The 19,487-nt window shown below is 44.3% G+C and overlaps 1 protein-coding gene across 4 annotated transcripts in view; it reads right to left on the reverse strand.

The window, feature by feature from the left end:
* mlip (muscular LMNA-interacting protein) overlaps positions 1–19,487 on the reverse strand; it is a 56,909-nt gene that overhangs the window by 23,919 nt on the left and 13,503 nt on the right. The window contains exons 3-10 of one of the 4 annotated variants that reach the window (XM_051919146.1): positions 14,627–14,800; positions 11,369–12,631; positions 6,982–7,053; positions 4,439–4,519; positions 4,280–4,363; positions 4,138–4,197; positions 1,546–1,590; positions 1,212–1,256 (exon numbers count right to left, since the gene is read on the reverse strand). In XM_051919146.1, the coding sequence (XP_051775106.1) occupies positions 1,212–1,256; positions 1,546–1,590; positions 4,138–4,197; positions 4,280–4,363; positions 4,439–4,519; positions 6,982–7,053; positions 11,369–12,631; positions 14,627–14,800 (1,824 nt within the window). Of the gene's footprint in view, positions 1–1,211; positions 1,257–1,545; positions 1,591–4,137; positions 4,198–4,279; positions 4,364–4,438; positions 4,523–6,981; positions 7,054–11,368; positions 12,632–14,626; positions 14,801–19,487 lie in introns of all 4 variants that reach the window. The other 3 variants (XM_051919144.1, XM_051919147.1, XM_051919148.1) reach the window with 3 other exon arrangements.

A 19,487-nucleotide genomic window follows, 5' to 3' on the forward strand; every position in this document is an offset into this window, starting at 1 on the left:
TTAATGTGATTCTGATTTAAAACGCTATTCAAATAGATCTCTCTATTATAAAAGGAAATCCTCAGATGAGAGTTTCTCAGAGATAATTTCAGGTCCCACGAGACGAGACTTTGTGCCAAGTGATTTTGACAAGTCTCGCCCTCCTCTCAAACGTTTACAACCACACCTACGGTCCAATCACTTCTCATTCGTGTGAATGCTATGGTCAGACACTGTTCCTGTGCTCTCAGTTCCAAGCAGGGTCGGAAATAAAAGACAAAGAGTAGAAGACAAAGTAGAACGTCGTAAAGAGGTTCAAAAACGTTGGCGCGATACACATGCAGAGCAGGTTAGAGATTATGAAAGTACTAAAATTCGAAAGTCTCAAAAAACTGATAGTAAAGATTGCATTAGCACTAACAAACGGAAATTATTACTCGGCAAAATAACGGAACAGCAAAAAGAGATCGAATATATGGACATAGGTGATATGACAGAAGTATGTATATATTGTTTGGCATTAAACTTTAAGTCAGAGACTTGTAGATCAGCTAATTCATCAGGGAAATGTAATGTGTCTTTCCAATGAAGAGGCGTATCCGCGAGAATTAAAAGATTGGTTGTTTGGTGAAAGTGAAATCCCGCGAGAGGAAATTTCAAGCTCCGCGAGACAAGACTTCATGCAAAGAGATTTGGAAAAGTCCTGCTCACATAACCACACACACAGTTCAATTATTTCTCTTTTGTGTGAATGCTATTGTCAGACACATTTGTTGTAGAGAGAAAGAAACGATATTCACTCACGGGCAGTCATACATTATGTTGTCACGATGTCATTCCAAACACGGAATGAAAATTCAATGTGATATTCACGAAAAGGTACAAGTGAAAGGAGATCGAATATATGGACATACAGTAGGTGATATGAAACAAGTATGTAGATATTGTACGTCTTTAAACTTTAAGTCAGAGACTTGTAGATCATCTAATTCATGTTGCCATCAGGGAAAAGTAGTGTTTCTTCTCAAAGAAGAGGCGTATCGGCGAGAATTAAAAGATTTGTTGTTTGGTGAAAGTGAAACCCACATACACGAGCGGGAGAGACACAAAGTGGCTGGCGCGTAGCGCAGGCCGGGGGGTTTGCGAGCGAAGTGAGCAGGGGGCAAGAGCTCCCTAGTACATATTTAATTTTGTGACCGACATTAAACAGTAAAATTGGCCAAACCACTCACCAGGTGTTTCTCATGGGGGACCACAGGTATCCGATTTAGAGCAGCCTAAGAGAGAAGCAGAAGAGGTCGTTACTGGTGGGTTTTACTGTGGAGGGGGGATACATCGGCGGTCACCATCCATTCGAGAGTGATCAGCTGGTCAGCCTTCTAGTTGATCATCAACAGACTTGCTAGAGAAAAATATCTGTTTCAAAAAATCATAAAAACTCACAAAAGAGTATAGTGCCCTATAAATAAAAGGTGCCGCTCAAGGTATGCAAATAAGAGTCTGCGCTAGCACAGGATAGCAGGTGACAGAGAAGAGCAAAGCCAAAATAACAGATGGACCACTCACATATTTAGTTTCCCGACCAGCTGTTCCTGACAGAATTGTGAAAGTCTGAAGAGAGAAAAGAAAAAAAAATATTAGTAAATGTAGTTTGGGTTTGTTAAAAGAAACAGCGGATTTTACCCACACTGTCAAGGACATGATTATTAAAATGAGACCACTAACATAAAGGTTTATATATATATATATATATATACAGTAATCCCTCACTTATCACGGGAGATAGGTTCCAAGGCCGACCGCGATAACTGAATTTCCGCGAAGTAGGGACACCATATTTATTTAATTATTTAACGTGTATTTGGACGTTTTTAAACCCTCCCTGTATTGTTTACAACCCACCCTTTACTCTATTAATAACAGGGACAACTGCTAAGCAATATGAAATCGGTAGATAAGTTTACACTTACTGTATAGCGAAGTACACGTAGCTATATATGATGTGATGATGGTGATGAATATGCTGCGCAGTAAAAATGATGACGATGAAAGTGATAATCCCCTGAATGCAGTAGCAAGAGCACGTTAATGCTGAATGAGTGAGATGAGACTTCCTGGTTAATGCAGCACTCCATCGCTGAGCCAATCAGCAGCACACAGGAACTTAACTGCGTGCTCTGATTGGGTAGCTTCTCAGCCATCCGCCAATAGCATCTCTTGTATGAAATCAACTGGGCAAACCAACTGAGGAAGCAAATACCAGAAGTAAAAAGACCCATTGTCCGCAGGAACCCGCGAAGCAGCGAAAAATCCGCGTTATATATTTAGATATGCTTACATATAAAATCCGCGAAGTCGTGAATCCGCGAAAAGTGAACTGCGAAGTAGCGAGGGATTACTGTATATATATATATATATATATATATATATATATATATATATATATATATATATATATACACACAGTACATATATATATGAGGGCCAGTCAAAAATTTCCTGAAATTGTGATATAGCGTGAGAGTGAGAGTGACAGATCAGATTACGTGGACATTGCTGTGGAGGGGAGTGCAGCACGTCTGTAGACCAGTTACAACAGGTCTGGACTGGTTTCGGTGTGTAGTATTGTTTTAATAACCATTTGAGTTAGCGTAACTGAAGCTGATTTCCCCAATTTGCACAAGAACTTGACGTTAGCACATCATTTGAACTGTGACACTGCACAGAATGACTATGCACACATCGAACTTGAATGGTAATTAAAACAATACTACATGCCAAAACCAATCCAGACCTGTTGTAACTGGTCTACAGATGTAGAGTGCACGATTTTGACTGTCCCTCACATATATACAGTATACTGTATATATATATAGTGGCAGACAACCGGAGCCCTTTTCTCAGGTGGGATGCCTGTGAACTGGAAGGACCGGGGAAGACAGCAAACACAGGACAGTACCTCCCTCAGGCTACTAGATGGCAGAACCCCCCCCTCCCTGGGTGGCTGTTCTGGGCTCCATGGGAATTAGAGTTTGGTGCAGCCGTGGGCACTGCAAAGGAGGTGCTGTAGGTATTGCGGAGCCCTGTGTTGCAGCACTTCTGGGTGCTGTATAAAAGGAGCCAGCAGCCACTACTCCGGGAGCCAGAGTCGGGAGGAGGGAGATGAAGAGAGAGAGAGAGAGAAAGAAAGAGAAGTAGAGGAAAGGGTAATGTATTGTACTGTGCTTGGGAACTGTGGTACTGTCTGGAACGAGACAAAAGCGTTTCCCACAGCTGAATAAACGTGTCTTGTGTGCTGAACCTAGGATCTGTGTTTGTTGTGCCCGGGGTTTGGGGAGCTGTATGCCCCCTGGTGTCCACAATATACAGCGTATATATATATATATATATATATATATATATATATATATATGTACATACAGTATATATGTGTGTGTATATATATTGTCACACATGCGCGTTTGGGAGTCAACCAAAGGGACCAGAGAACGGCAATTCCATGTCAGGTTAGGGGGCGGCGGGTCGCAGTAAATCTCTGTCTTTTCTTTCAGCAGACCAGAGTCTAGAAATTCTGCCTGTATCCAAGTACGGTCTGATGACATCACTTCCTGTCCCAGCCCCAAGGATGTCACTTCCTGTCCCAGCCCCAAGGATGTCACTTCCTTTGAGACAACTTAAAAACTCACCATCATCCATACCAAGTCAGTTCTACTTTGGACTCGAACCTGTACACATTCTGTGCTGTAATTCTGTTTCCCAACTGCTTGTTCATAGAAAATGTTTTCCCGTCCATGAGAATCAGACCGGGCATGTTGCTGGTCCATCGTGTTCCCCACTGTTAATAAATCCGGAAACTCAAAACTCGTATGTTAAGTGCTTATCGAGTCACCCAAAACCTCACCCACCCCCCACCATAACATGTCCCCAATCCAGCTTTAATTCAATTAGCCTCTTGAAACGCCAAGAGGGGACAACGGTCTTCAATCTGATGTTAGCCACTTGAAATTCCGTAAAGGTATTTCTCAGACTAAAAACAGTCCACAAGACCCAAAGGTTGAAAGCCACTGATTTAAATGAATGACAAATATAAAACACAACAGAATGGATCACCTCAGTATTCGCCCCTTCACGTCCATCCCGACTCCATGAGTCTCGTACCTTTGGCATGTCGGCATCCTTCAGCTTCTGTAGCGAAGTTGGTGCAGAATGTGATCGTGGCTGAAAATAAAAACTCACCATTTATTCACCGGAGAAAACGTGAGAGCAATGTGAGAGAAGGGCTTCGGAAGTGCAACGTTACCATGGGAAGCGGCTCTTCCAAGACTTCATCGATGGCGGCATACAGGTCCTTGGCCTCTTGTCGGAGCTGAGCAGGTGAACGTAACTGTGAAAGGGAACATTCGGTTAGGTCCTCGATGAACCTCCATGGAGCTGAACACCAAGTCTGTCACGGCAGTACCTCAGCATGGGGGTCCAACTGGCTGTCGTCCTCACTGTTAACTTGACCGCTGGGGGCTTCCTCTGTCTTCTCATCCAGCATCTGCGGTAAAACAACAAGAACGGGTGGCCATGTTGTGAAGTGCAAAGGCTCACATTTTATGTCAAAGGAACACACCACCCTAGAGTCCTGTTTTGGGATGCCGGGGCACCTGCCATCGACCGCCACCTGAGCCGCACTGCATCTCCTCGTTGAAAGGAGTCACTTGAGTGTGGTGCAGGCCGCCGATTACGTTACATTTAATTAATGCTGGGTTTCAATGTTGGAATTTGGGGGCATTTCGTTGTATTCTGTGCTCTGCTCTGTTTCATTTCCATTTTGTTTACTGAATATCCACTGCATTTGATTTTCATGATCAGCTTCTGTAACGCTTTTAAGATGGCCTTATGCTTACGGACCATTTTTAATTTAACAACACGACCTATCCGGACCGCACTTCACCGAATGGGATTTTTATTCCACAACAGTTTTGAAGAGGACCACCACTGTGTGATTGTGGCCTGAACGTCTCTCGTTCCACCAGATGCTCCAGACGAACACATCGCTCTTACTAAATCGGTGCCTAAGACACCAAATGATGACCTGTCAAGTTCTCAGTTAATTTATTTACATATTCAGAATTGGAAATTAAAATTCTATCTACAATACGGTGGGTTTATTGCCCCCATCTCATTAGCAGGGGCGTTTCTTGCAACTTGCATGAGGTGAAGGGCAAGCAATCACACCTTCACAAGCTTACTTCTTAGCACAGCTTCGTAGTGACCACCCTCGGACCTTTCTTAGGGTCGTCAGGTGGGTACCCCCCCTCTTTCCCAGGTATTTTGCTGATTTAAGCCCACAACACCTTGGGGGTCCAGGATAGCGAACCACTGGGTTAGGGTCATAATTAACCACTTGGCCCTTCACCACTCACATCCAGTCACCACTGCTGAGTGAGTTTTGCTGGAAAATCACAAATTGTCCAAAATGAAGAAAAAGAAAAAGAAGAAGAAGAAGAATGGGAAGGAGGAGAAGAAGGAGAAGCAGAAGGAGTAGAAGAACAACAAGAAGAAGGAGAAGAAGAACAACATGAATGAGAAGAAAAAGAAGAAGAAGAAGAAGGGGAAGGAGGAGAAGAAGGAGAATCAGAAGGAGTAGAAGAACAACAACAAGAAGGAGAAGAAGAACAACATGAATGAGAAGAAGAAGAAGAAGCAGAAGAAGAAGAAGAAGGAGAAGCAGACGGAGTAGAACAAGAAGAAGAAGAACAACAACAACAACAGGAATGAGAAGAAGAAGAATGGAAAGGAGGAGAAGAAGGAGAAGCAGAAGGAGTAGAAGAACAACAAGAAGAAGGAAAAGAAGAACAACAGGAATGAGAAGAAGAAGAAGAAGAATGGGAAGGAGGAGAAGAAGAAGAAGCAGAAGGAGTAGAAGAACAACAAGAAGAAGGAGAAGAACAACAACAGGAATGAGAAGAAGAAGGAGGAGAAGAAGAAGGAGAAGCAGAAGGAGTAGAAGAACAACACGAAGAAGGAGAAGAAGAACAACAGGAATGAGAAGTAGAAGAAAGTGAAAGAAGAAGAAGAAGAAAGAAGCAGAAGGAGTAGAACAACAACAAGAAGAAGGAGAAGAAGAACAACAGGAATGAGAAGTAGAAGAAAGTGAAAGAAGAAGAAGAAGAAGAAAGAAGCAGAAGGAGAAGAACAACAACAGGAATGAGAAGAAGAAGAATGGGAAGGAGGAGAAGAAGGAGAAGCAGAAGGAGTAGAAGAACAACAAGAAGGAGAAGAAGAACAGCAGGAATGAGAAGAAGAAGAAGAAGAAGAAGAAGAAGAAGAAGAAGAAGAAGAAGAAGAAGAAGAAGAAGAATGGGAAGGAGGAGATGAAGGAGGAGAAGAACAACAAGAAGAAGGAGAAGAAGAACAACAGGAATGAGAAGTAGAAGAAAGTGAAAGAAGAAGAAGAAGAAAGAAGAAGAAGGAGTAGAAGAACAACAAGAAGAAGGAGAAGAAGAACAACAGGAATGAGAAGAAGAAGAAGAAGAAGAAGAAGAAGAATGGGAAGGAGGAGAAGAAGGAGAAGCAGAAGGAGTAGAAGAACAACAAGAAGAAGGAGAAGAAGAACAGCAGGAATGAGAAAAGAAGAATGGAAAGGAGGAGAAGAAGGAGAAGCAGAAGGAGTAGAAGAACAACAACAAGAAGGAGAAGAAGAACAGCAGGAATGAGAAGAAGAAGAAGAAGGAGAAGAAGAACAGCAGGAATGAGAAGAAGAAGAAGAAGAAGAAGAAGAAGAAGAAGAAGAAGAAGAAGAAGAAGAAGAAGAAGAAGAAGAAGAAGAAGAAGAAGAAGAATGGGAAGGAGGAGATGAAGGAGGAGAAGAACAACAAGAAGAAGGAGAAGAAGAACAACAGGAATGAGAAGATAAAGAAAGTGAAAGAAGAGAGAAGAAGAAGAAGAAGTTCTTTTGATTGACAGAACGTTAGCCCGTGACATTCATCTCCCCCTTACTAGTCCAAGACTAACCTGCTGCTCCTGAAGCAGAACATTTGTAGGAATGGCTGCAAACTCCTTGTAGCTCGACGTGATCTTGTATTGCTGTGGAAGAGACAAAGGATTAAAAAGAAGGGCTTGTTAAACAAAACAAAGTGACATGCAACAGAAAGTCCACAGAATTCCTTTTCTTTTTTTTTTTTGTGTTTTTTTAATATATTGTGCGCTCTGTTTAGAATTAAACCAAATGATTTCCAAGTCTGTCAGGCTCCTGATGTAATTATTCTAAATGCTGCTCTTCTGGTCTCGCGCGCTGCTCTTAGGTCTGCTGACCGCTGGCTCTCTGATTGGCTCGGCTTTTTATTCCAGCGAGACACTTTACTTTTTTTTTTTAAGCATTTTCTTTTTTTCTTTTTCTTTTATGTTAAACAGCACACATGCCGGTTAAGAAATGGCCAATTATCAAAGCCACACGGCCATTTTAACTTTTCACACTCGGTAGCTTCAGGTGCCAAGCAACATTTCAGGAGGGGCAGGTTACCAGGCTGCTAGTGGGCACACACACACACACACACAGGCAGACATCACACAGAATCTCTTGAGGGGCTTAACCCTATGTCGGCAGACCCTCATGTTCAATTACTTGAGTGTCACCGATCTCACTAAGATGTCTGAGTTTGGATAATGCAGGAAAACTGGAATATCTGGAGGTAGAACAACCAAACTAAATGGAGACCGGGCCAGGGTGGGAGTTTCGGCCCATGACCATGGATCTGTGAAACAGCGGCGCCTACCCATTCAGTCTTTGGATCAATATGCGCTTTAAAAGATGGGAACTTCATAAAAGTGAACAGTGTGATCTGACATGTCGAAACAAAAGTGTGCGCTGTTGTTGCCCTTCTCCTTGATAGTGTCTCACTAAGACCTCCTGTCATCTCGGTGGTCCAGACCTCTCTATCCAGGACCTGGGAGTCATGGCAGACTCATCGCTGTCTACATCTAAACAGTGTACAAAAGCCATTAGGGAGGTGAACAGAAGGTTATATAGCGCCTTGATATGTGGAGTACAAGTTAAGGGAGGTTACACTCAAGTTTTATAACACACTGGTGAGGCTTCATCTGGACTACAAAGACAAAGCAGCACCAGAGAAAGTCCGAAGAAGAGCAACCTGGCTGATTCAACACACATGGAGAAGAACCTGCAAGGAGACGGGGCAGACAGATGATAGGGGTAAGAGGCATCAACAAAGAGGAATGACAGAAGGAGTCAAGCAAATAAGACGTGACATTTGACTGACGTGTCTAAAATGAGGAAAGGACAGCGGACCCCCTGCTCCCACTTAAAAGGAGTTTGACAAGAACACAGGGATACAGATGCAAACTCACTGAAAGCAAACTTCACACAAATGGTAGAAAGTGTTTCTTCACACACAAAAAAAAAAACATAGACATGTGGGAACAAATAGTGGTAGAGTAACGGGGTAGAGAGGGGGGCTACAGGGACCTTGATGGTGTTTGAGAGAAATGAGGTGAAGAGGATTGGAAAGCCAGGTTTGGATGAATGGCCTGTTCTCTTATATAGTGCCTTTATTACTTATCTATTACTCTATCAATTAGATAGTGCTTTTACTATCTATCAATCTATCTATCTATTATATGTTGTCTTTATAATCTATTTATTATATAGTGCCTTTATCATCTATTACTGTATATAGTGAATTTCACTCTATCTATCTATCTATCTGTCTATCCATTACATAGTGCCTTTCCTATCTATCAATCTATTATATAGTGCCTTTCATTTCTATTATATAGTATGTTTACTATATCTGTCTATCTATTATATAGTGTCTTACATTTATATCTATCTAGCTATCATACATCCATCCATCCATTATCCAACCCACTATATCCTAACTACAGGGTCACGGGGGTCTGCTGGAGCCAAAGACATAAAGTGTCTATCTATCTATCTATCTATCTATCATATAGTGCCTTTCATTTCTATCTATCTATCTATCATATAGTGCCTTTCATTTCTATCTATTATATAGTGCCTTTACTATCTATCTAGCTAGCATATAGTGCCTTTCATTTCTTTCTATCTATTATATAGTGCCTTTCATTTCTATCTATTATATAGTGCCTTTACTATCTATCTAGCTAGCATATAGTGCCTTTCATTTCTTTCTATCTATTATATAGTGCCTTTCATTTCTATCTATTATATAGTGCCTTTACTATCTATCTAGCTAGCATATAGTGCCTTTCATTTCTATCTATTATATAGTGCCTTTACTATCTATCTAGCTAGCATATAGTGCCTTTCATTTCTTTCTATCTATCTAACTAGCATATAGTGCCTTTCATTTCTTTCTATCTATCTAGCTAGCATATAGTGCCTTTCATTTCTTTCTATCTATTATATAGTGCCTTTCATTTCTATCTATTATATAGTGCCTTTACTATCTATCTAGCTAGCATATAGTGCCTTTCATTTCTATCTATTATATAGTGCCTTTACTATCTATCTAGCTAGCATATAGTGCCTTTCATTTCTTTCTATTTATCTATTATATAGTGCCTTTACTATCTATCTAGCTAGCATATAGTGCCTTTCATTTCTTTCTATATATCTGTTATATAGTGCCTTTACTATCTATCTAGCTAGCATATAGTGCCTTTCATTTCTTTCTATATATCTGTTATATAGTGCCTTTACTATCTATCTAGCTAGCATATAGTGCCTTTCATTTCTTTCTATCTATCTATTATACAGTGCCTTTACTATCTATCTAGCTAGCATATAGTGCCTTTCATTTCTTTCTATTATATAGTGCCTTTACCATCTATCTAGCTAGCATATAGTGCCTTTCATTTCTTTCTATCTATCTATTATACAGTGCCTTTACTATCTATCTAGCTAGCATATAGTGCCTTTCATTTCTTTCTATTATACAGTGCCTTTACCATCTATCTAGCTAGCATATAGTGCCTTTCATTTCTTTCTATCTACCTATCTATCTATTATATAGTGCCTTACTATCTACCTATCAGTCTATCATGCCTTTATCATCTACCTGTCTATTATATAGTGCCTTTTACATCTGTCTATTATATAGTGCATTTCCAATCTATCAAATAGTGCCTTTATCATCTATCTATTTATTATATAGTGTCTTTACTATCTATATATTTATCTATGTATTTATTATATAGTGCCTTTACCATCTATCTATATATTTATCGATGTATTTATTATATAGTGCCTTTACCACCTGTCTATCTGTTATATAATACCTTTCCAATTTTTCTATCCATCTATCTTTCTGTCTAATATAGTGCCTTTCATATCTATTCACCTTCTACAGTAATTAACTATTCCAATCTGGCTGTCTATTGACTGCTCCATCATCTGTCTGTCGTCCTTGTTATCTATCCAACTGTGTAATATTAAGCTTTGCATATTTTATTAAGATTCTAAAGCTTCTTTTCTGTGTATTTAATAACCCCCCTTTATATCTACCATTCTGTCTCACTTTGGATTGCCACAGCAGCTCATCTCAGATCGTGTACTTTAGTGTAATTTTGTCCTCTATCCACTAGATGGCAGTAACAATTTTTCTCTTGATTTGGTAGACGTTTTTTCTGCCCTGATTATCACAAAGGGATGTGTGACCATTGAACTGCTAAAGACCCTTAGAGACAATACTTTACGTATCAGTTGGGAATTATTGGATATTATTGGAAAATCAGCAAAAAGGCAGAAAGTCCTCTATCAGCACTTCAGCATAAATGCTTCAATGTCCACATGTTTATATTTCTAGGAATGAGAGATTTCAGTGTTTGATTTTTTTTAACTTTTCAAGCCTTCCTGAAAACCTGAGCTCACGTGGTCATGATGGGTTATTGAGTTTAGACGGATGGGCACAAATGGCAAATGTGGCCATTTACAATTCAATCTGCAATGCAGTAAAGTGTGCAGAACGTGAAGGGGTCTCCGTTCTTTCTGAATCCACTGTAGATGTAGCTCATGGATTCATTGGCCTTCAAAACTCTGGAAACAATGACCATGGAACAGTGTCAAAAGTGTAAACTTGCCAGCCAAATCGTGACACAAGCTAACTAATTGATTAGTCGGGCCCATCGATTTGTGAAGCTGGCCCGATTGAAACCCTCCTTGGAGAAGAGAACGTCAGAAAGTCCCCGAACGCATGTGAAGCGCCGGCATTTTCTTACAGTTTTCACTGCTTGGTGTTCTCCAATGGATGATCTGGCCTAAACCTTCGGTGATTGCTGACTTTCTCCACCACATGCCACATGCCACAATCCCCCTCAAATGAAAGCCACCCTTCTCCCGTTGTTTGCTCTTTACATGCACATGTCATGCAGGAACAGCAAGTGCAGACGTGCTCAGTACCTTCGCTTTTTTAGTTTGGTTCTCCCGAGAGCCGGCAGCCATGTGTGGTGGGACTGGAGAGGACGTGGAGGACGGGGTTGGAGAGCGTGAAGGAACACGTGGAGATGGGGAGAGTGGACTGGTGGGGCGGTTAGAAGGTCTTGTCCCGGGGGATGGAGATCGGGGGGAACACGTCAAGGAGCACGGAGAAGGAGATGTTAATCTTGGGGACAGGGCTCTGCCCGCGGCTTTGGAAGAAGGGTCTTTTGTCTTGTTCCAGCTTTCAGGTGGAGAAATGGTGACTTTGGGAACAGGAGAGTACACCCGGAGTCCGTGTTGGGTGCTGGAAAGCAAAGGGATGGTTCTGGATGAAGAAGATGAGAGAGGCGAATCTGACGGATGGGCTGGTGGATGTGAGGAAGACTCCGGAGTAGGTGAGAAACGGGGCTGCCCAGGGGTTAAAGGGGAGCAGACTCGGTCTGAGGTCTGGGGGCATATGGGGTGGGAATGTGGCTTTGCAGTGCCGGCCAGGGAGTTAGGGGTAGGGGATGGAGATTTCAGTAAAGCCGTCAAAAGCTGCAGACTGGCGCTGGCCCCCCGACTGGGTCTCTCCAGGCTGCTAGGAGTCTGCGGCCTCGACAGGTCCAGGGGAATGGACGCTAGGCTCGAGGAGGGCGAGTAAGGGGTCAACGACTGGAGACTAGCAGTGCTGTGCTGCAGGGATGGGGAGAAAGGCCTCTTCGTTTTCATGGATGGAGGCAGCTGGCCAGATCTCAGGATACTGGTGAGGACAGAGAGGGGGGTCCGAGGCCGAGAGTCAGCGAGGGTTGGGGTGGGTGACAGGGCTCTTTCCCCCATTGGAGAGGCCCGAGACATATTGGAACCAGGCGCTAAAACATGAGGGACAACTTTAAGGACCGTGGGAGAGAAGACTTCGGATCGGCCTGAGGGGCACGGGGAGGTACAGGGAGCCAAACGAAAATGGGTGCCTAGCTCGACACCCTCGGATAAACTGGATGCTTTGGAAGACACTAAGTGAAGGAGCTTTGCTGGAGGGGACAGCCTGCCATCTTCCATCTGATCAGGGCTGACATTCCCATTGACTTGTGGACAGGCGGGTGGGGGGTGGTAGGAACGAGTTACACCCTTCTGGTTTTGGGCAGATGTCGAGCCGGGCAGTGGCACCTCGGAAACGGCGGGTGAATCCGCTCTGCCGCTTTGAACGAGAGCAGGAGAAGTGAGAAGAGTTGGGATCGTCGGCCTTGTAGGCAAAGAGGACTTGAACTGGGAAGAAAAGAAAGAAGGAAAAATAAAAACAAGCATGAGTGGTGGGCTTAGCCCTCAACGGATCTGTGCCCGCGTTTACCAAGCATCTCAGGGTTACTCCTAGGAATTACACTGAAAGTCCGATTAGGACAACGGCATGTCCTGCCTCAGAGTTGTGAAGTCTGCGAAGTTTCCTGTTTTTAGGCTTTTTGCCGTTGATGCATCATGTGACCTCGAAATGCACAGGACCGCGATCAGCACATCACGTGATCTACTCCGGTCTCTTGGTGACCGTGGTGCTTGGGTGCACAGGGCTTCCTGATTGGTTGAGATTATCTCCTGACCGCTGGTCAACCCTGGGGGTTAAGCCAGTTACCTCCAGGTTAAATATGGCCTCCCTCGGTGGATCCACGGAGACTAAACTTTTTGTGAATCACAGTAGTTAGTGGCGAAAGTCGGGCAGTTTGCAGCCAGTCGATACTTTTGTTTTTTTGACTCTCCTTATTGATTTTCAGTTTACAATTCTCAGTTTCTCCTTTTTGATTCGGTCATTTGGTGGTAGTCGTCTGTCTCTCCGACTTCTGACCTCTTGCTCGTTCTTTTTGACAATTCTTCACCATAGCGTTCTCGTCACCCGGTGTGTTTTAGCTTCTCGTATTCCTGTAGGATGTTGTTTCACATCATAGCATCCTACACCCAGTCCCAGCGAGGAGTGAGAGTTCACGTTTGAGAATGAATGACGTCACGAGTTTATTTATGGCACCCCTTGCTGTAAATTGCCACTCATGATGATGCTTTGCACTTTTCTGATTCTAACTCTGAGACTTCACCACAAAGATAATAAAAATAGGAGGAGAAGCAGCAGAAGAAGAAGGAAAACATAAGGTAGGATATTGTGCTGGGCCATACGGAATTGTTGCCACTACACAACACAGAGTTGGAGTCACAGAATTGGAAGCAATTGTTGGGTTACAGCAGTCGAAGTTGGTAAAAATGTACTGAAGCAATGGCGGTGATGAAATGCCCTGTGACCTTAATGTTGTGGGAAACGGGGAAGGCGTTTCCCACAGGGGTAAAAAAGTAAAAGTCAAAAACTTGTGTCAGGTTCAGGCGGCAGTGCCAGCCTGGTGGTCCACAAGTTGAATCTATTCTAACAAACACAAGATGGGAACAAACCCGGGCAGAAGCATAACATATATGTAGCCTGCGGGTGCCCCCCAGTCCCCCAAACCCCAGACACAAATGCAAATCCTATTTTTTACTACACAAAACAGCTTCTTCTAAACCTCTTCCATAACTGAGCTCCCCTCCTGTGCCTCCCCGCCAGGTGAGTGTCACTCTTCTCCACTGCCGACTTGGACTCATTTTCTACCTGCACTTCTGGTAAGTCCACCCTGTAGTCAGGCCAAACGTCCATGTTGATGGTGATGCCTCCAACCCCCCGGCAGCACCTGTGAACCCCTACAGTTGGCCAGACAGCATATTGGGGACACCCGTGGCCCCGGCATGCAGTCTTTCACATCTCTTCATAATCCTGGCCTCCCGTGATCCTTCTATCTTGGGTGCCCATCCATTCAGGTCCATCTTGACATCCTCCTGACCAGGTAAGGAATCATCACTCCTCCTGGTTGGGATGCCAGATCTTCCATTCCATCCTTTACAATACACAAGGCCTGGGGTGGCCCCAAAGCTCTAGTGTCAGGAGGGCCCACCCCACTAGGCACAGCAAACAAAGGACTGTACGGAAGTACCAAATGAGCGCATGAACTTCAATACACAAAATCCTGACAACAATAAAGCACAAGAAGTGGAAAGGTGAACATTTTTAGAAACATCCTTCACAAAAGACTTCCCAGAAAAGTATAAAATAAAGAAATAACCAAGAAAGGAGACACGAGGCAGGGATGAACACATCAGCCCTGTGCTTTACAGTCCTTTAGGCCGCACTGTCTGTTTCAATTAAAAAGCCCACCGTGACCCGAGACGGCCATCGCCCCTTTTCCATGGACTTACCAGCAGCTGAGACTGAGAGCCGACCGTCTCTTCCACCGGCGGCCGTCGTCTTGCAGAAGTATCCCCCCATTCCCCGACGTCGGAGTCACTGATGTACACGATTTCAGCCTTGAAGACCCCGTCCTGGGGCACATTCATGGCAGAGAGCTCCTCCTGAACTAGCGCTGCTGAAACCTGCAAGGAGACGAGACACAAACTTCAGTAAAGCGTCCTGCATGTCTGCGCTGACTGGTCATTTGATTGCGTTTGCAGGGTGGTCTTTCTTCGAAGTGCAATACTTTTAATTTGCTTTTAGTTAAGATGCGTGATATTTGGACACAAATGGAGGTACAATACACTTTTGTTTTGCATTTTAAATTGATGAAATTTCTGTTTTGTAGTTAAAAAAAAAAGTGTGGTGGACGGCCAGGACCCTTACCTGGACGGGACACCTTTGTACAGGAAGGACTGGGGGGGGGGGGAAGAGAGCGTGCACAGGGCATTATCTCCCCCAGAACGCTAGATGACAGCTCCCCTGGCTTGCTGCCGCACCATAGACTCCCATTCAATTCTGCAGAGCCCTGTTGGGTTGCGCCAGGGGGGGTGACACCAGGGGGTGCTGCAGAGCCCTACCTCATTGGGCTTCCACCTCACACAGAAGGGCCTCCGGACCACGCTATCGGGCCACCAGGAGTACAACTGGGTGCGGTATAAAAAGAGCCAACTGCCAAGGAGCCAGAGTCAGGAGGGAGAAGACGAAGCATGCTGGAGGAGGAGTGGAGGCGGACAGAGGGAAGAGACACAGAGGAAGATGAGAAGAAGACGAGAGAGGAAGAGAGAGAAGACGAGAGGAAAAAAGTGCTTTTCTACTGTGTGCAGGGGGGAAACATTTGGGAAGAGTTTCCCACAGCTCAATAAAAGCCTGTGTGTTGTGCTGAACTTGTGCCTGTGTCTTGTCTGTGTCGGGTTTGGGGAGCTCCTGTGCCCCCCCCCCACAGGCCACACATGGTATAACTGTGCCTTATTAAAATGCACAAACATGCATTAGCATTACATTTTAACCCCTAAACCACCGGAACCGGCTATAGTCGCCTCCCAGATCAATTGGCCAGAACGCCGGAGCTGATCAGTCCGTGCTGTACATTCGTTGACCACTGGCACCCCCTGCAGCACTGCAGCATCACTGTCTCTGGGATTGAGCCGCTGCACTCGACTGGCCTGAAGTCACCAGCGTTGGCCTCTGTGTGCAGCCAGTTCAAGTGCAATTGGCATAGTCAGTGATTTACTGAGTTTCATCAATGGTGTTCAGTTGCACCTCGTACATACAGTCATATGAAAAAGTTTGGGACCCCCTCTCAGCCTGCATGATAATTGACTCTCCTTTCAACAATAAAGATAACAGTGGTCTGTCTTTCATTTCCTAGGAACATCTGAGTACTGCGGTGTTTTCCGAACAAAGATTTTTAGTGACGCAGTATTTAGTTGTATGAAATTAAATCGAATGTGAAAAACTGGCTGTGCACAAATGTGGGTCCCCTTGTCATTGTGCTGATTTGAATGCCTGTCACTGCTCAATGCTGATTGGTTGGTGTGATGAGCTCATTAAGCCTTGAACTTTATAGACCGGTGTGTCCCATCATGAGATATAAAGGGATTTAAGGTGATCAATTACAAGTTGTGCTTCCTTCCCTTTGACTCTCCTCTGAAGAGTGACAGCATGGGATCCTCAAAGCAACTCTCCAAAGATCTGAAAACAAAGATTGTTGAGTCTCCTGGTTTAGGGGAAGGCTACAAAAAGCCATCTCAGAGGTTTAAACTGTCAGTTTCTGTAACTGTAAGGAATGGAATCAGGAAATGGAAGGCCACAGGCACAGTTGCTGTTAAACCCAGCAGGTCTGGCAGGCCAAGAAAAATACAGGAGCGGCATATGAGCAGGATTGTGAGAATGGTGACAGACAACCCACAGATCACCTCCAAAGACCTACAAGAACATCTTGCTGCAGATGGTGTATCTGGACATCGTTCTACAATTCAGCACAATTTGCACAAAGAACATCTGTATGGCAGGGTGATGAGAAAGAAGCCCTTTCTGCACTCACGCCACAAACAGAGTCTCTTGTTGTATGCCAATGCTCATTTAGACAAGCCAGATTCATTTTGGAACAAAGTGCTTTGGACTGATGAGACAAAAATGGAGTTATTTGGTCAGAAGAAAAAGCACTTTGCATGGCGGAAGAAGAACACCGCATTCCAAGACAAACACCTGCTACCTACTGTCACATTTGGTGGAGGTCCCATCATGCTGTGTGGCTGTGTGTCTAGTTCAGGGACTGGGGCCCTTGTTAAAGTCGAGGGTCGGATGAATTCAACCCAAGATCAACAAATTCTTCAGGATAATGTTCAAGCATCAGTCACAAAGTTGAAGTTACGCAGGGGTTGGATATTCCAACAAGACGATGACACAAAACACAGTTGGAAATCTACAAAGGCATTCATGCAGAGGGAGAAGTACAATGTTCTGGAATGGCCGTCACAGTCCCCTGACTTGAATATCAGAGAAAATCTATGGGATGATTTGAAGCAGGCTGTCCATCAAATTGAACTGAACTGGAGAGATTTTGTATGAAGAATGGTGAACAATACCTCCATCCAGAATCAGACACTCATCAGAGGCTATAGGAGGACAGCGTCTAGAGGACAAAAGGAGGCTCAACTAGGTATTGATGTCATATCTCTGTTGGGGTGCCCACATTTATGCACCTGTCTAATTTTGTTATGATTGCATATTTTCTATTAATCCAATAAACTTAATGTCACTGCTGAAATCCTACTGTGTCCATAAGGCATGTCAGATATTAAAAGGAAGTTGCTACTTTGAAAGCTCAGCCAATGAGAAACAAAAATCCAAAGAGGGGTTCCCAAACTTTTCCATCTTACTGTATAATGATAGGTTGTTCCAGTATCAGCAAGAGAAGACAGAGCCGACTATACTTCCTTAGAAGACTGGTGTCCTTCAACTTCTGCAATAAGATGCTGCAGACGTTCTATCAGACAGTTGTGGCGAGCGCCCTCTTCTAACGCGGTGGTGTGCTGGGGAGGCAGCATAAAGAAGAGGGACGCCTCACGCCTTGACAAACTGGTGAGGAAGGCAGGCTCTATTGTAGGCATGGAGCTGGACAGTTTGACATCAGTGGCAGAGCGACGGGCGCTGAGCAGACTCCTGTCAATAATGGAGAATCCACTGCATCCACTGAACAGGATCATCTCCAGACAGAGGAGCAGCTTCAGCGACAGACTGCTGTCACCGTCCTGCTCCACTGACAGACTGAGGAGATCGTTCCTCCCCAATCTATGCGACTCTTCAATTCCACCCGTAAACGTTAACATTATTCAAAGTTATTGTCTGTCTGTATACCTGCGTTGTTATCACTCTGTAATTTAATATTGTTTTGTATCAGTATGCTGCTGCTGGAGTATGTGAATTTCCCCTTGGGATTAATAAAGTATCTATCTATCTATTATATAGTGCCTTCCATATCTATCTAGTTTTTAATAGTTTTTACAGTCCATTGGCGGTGTGTAATATGATCAGTGTTGCAGTAATTGTGATGCTCTTTGCATGAAAATAATATGGGCTCCATTCAAATTTCACTTTTTCTTGGTGAATTGTGATGTTTCCTTAAAAAGTGCAGCAAAAAAGGATTTGCCGTCTGGGGGGGTGCATTGACCCCCCTAAGTATGTGGCAGTTTAAGGGTTCAAGTTGTTAACACGTTGGATTGCATTTAATGTTGACAGAAGTTCTCTTCCATTGTTTACAAGTGGAGCTCCTCCCACCCCAAGCTATCTTGTCCCCGCCTCTTGTCTCTGATTGGTCATTTGATTACACCGAGTTGTGTCACAACTGAAGCGGCGTCTTGAGCTGGAATCTGCTTTGCTTCTCGTCGTGACAGGTGAGTGTGATGAGAGGATGTTCAGGAGTCGCCGTGCGTTTTTAAATGAAATGAATAACTCGAAGTGTGCAGGCATCGGGCGGGCGCAGGTGCACATGAAAACGCCCACACAGCACTCCAAGGTTGATTGAGGTGCCTAACTTGATGGCGCATTCACCTCCGAGTTGGGGCTTTCAGCACCTGCACCCAGCCACAGCTTCAAAAGGGGGTCTGGGTGAGAGACAGAAAGAGACGACGAAGAAAGACGAGAGGTGAAAGGATTGGACGGTTAAAGCAAAAGGACAGAGGAAATGGCGGGATCAGGCGAGGAGCCGGCGCAATGTGGAGGGGTGGCAGGCAGTCAGGGGAAAATTGAGCGCCAGCGTTCAAGAGAGGCGACCGAGGGTCTCTCCTGCTGAGCATTCTGGGAGCAGACGTTCCAGGACACTGCCCATATATGGCAGCAGGGGGCTCACTGCGATGGACTGCTGGCGCCGAGGACCCCAGCCTAGTGTCAGGGGTGACTGTGCCCGTCGGGTGGATTTCCCTTTGGTATGCAAGACCCTTGTGCGGTAAGAAGAGGTGGCGTCGGTGGGAAGGAAGTAGTGCTGTGCCTCCGGGTGTCTTAATGGAAGAGTTTTCTGTTGGTGGCATTTAACGGGTTCATTCATTGGATTTCAGGATTATTTACTTATTTATTAATTTAATGGATTAAGCACTGCGCTACTGAGAGGGGTCTGGCTGCTGACCTTTAGCGACAGGCCCCTCTGTGACTCTTTTGACCCTGTGATGTTATTCAGGGGCCGGTGGCTAAGGGTGACAGTGACGTGGATTTGGATGGGCCACCTTCTGTAAGTGACGTTGAGGTTCGCTGCTTTTGTAAAATTATCTCTCAGGGAAAAAAAAGGTTGGAGACCCCTGCTCTAGACCATGCTCAAGAAACTGTGACACA

Source organism: Erpetoichthys calabaricus, chromosome 15 (assembly GCF_900747795.2).
Source record: "Erpetoichthys calabaricus chromosome 15, fErpCal1.3, whole genome shotgun sequence".
Taxonomy (NCBI): domain Eukaryota; kingdom Metazoa; phylum Chordata; class Cladistia; order Polypteriformes; family Polypteridae; genus Erpetoichthys; species Erpetoichthys calabaricus.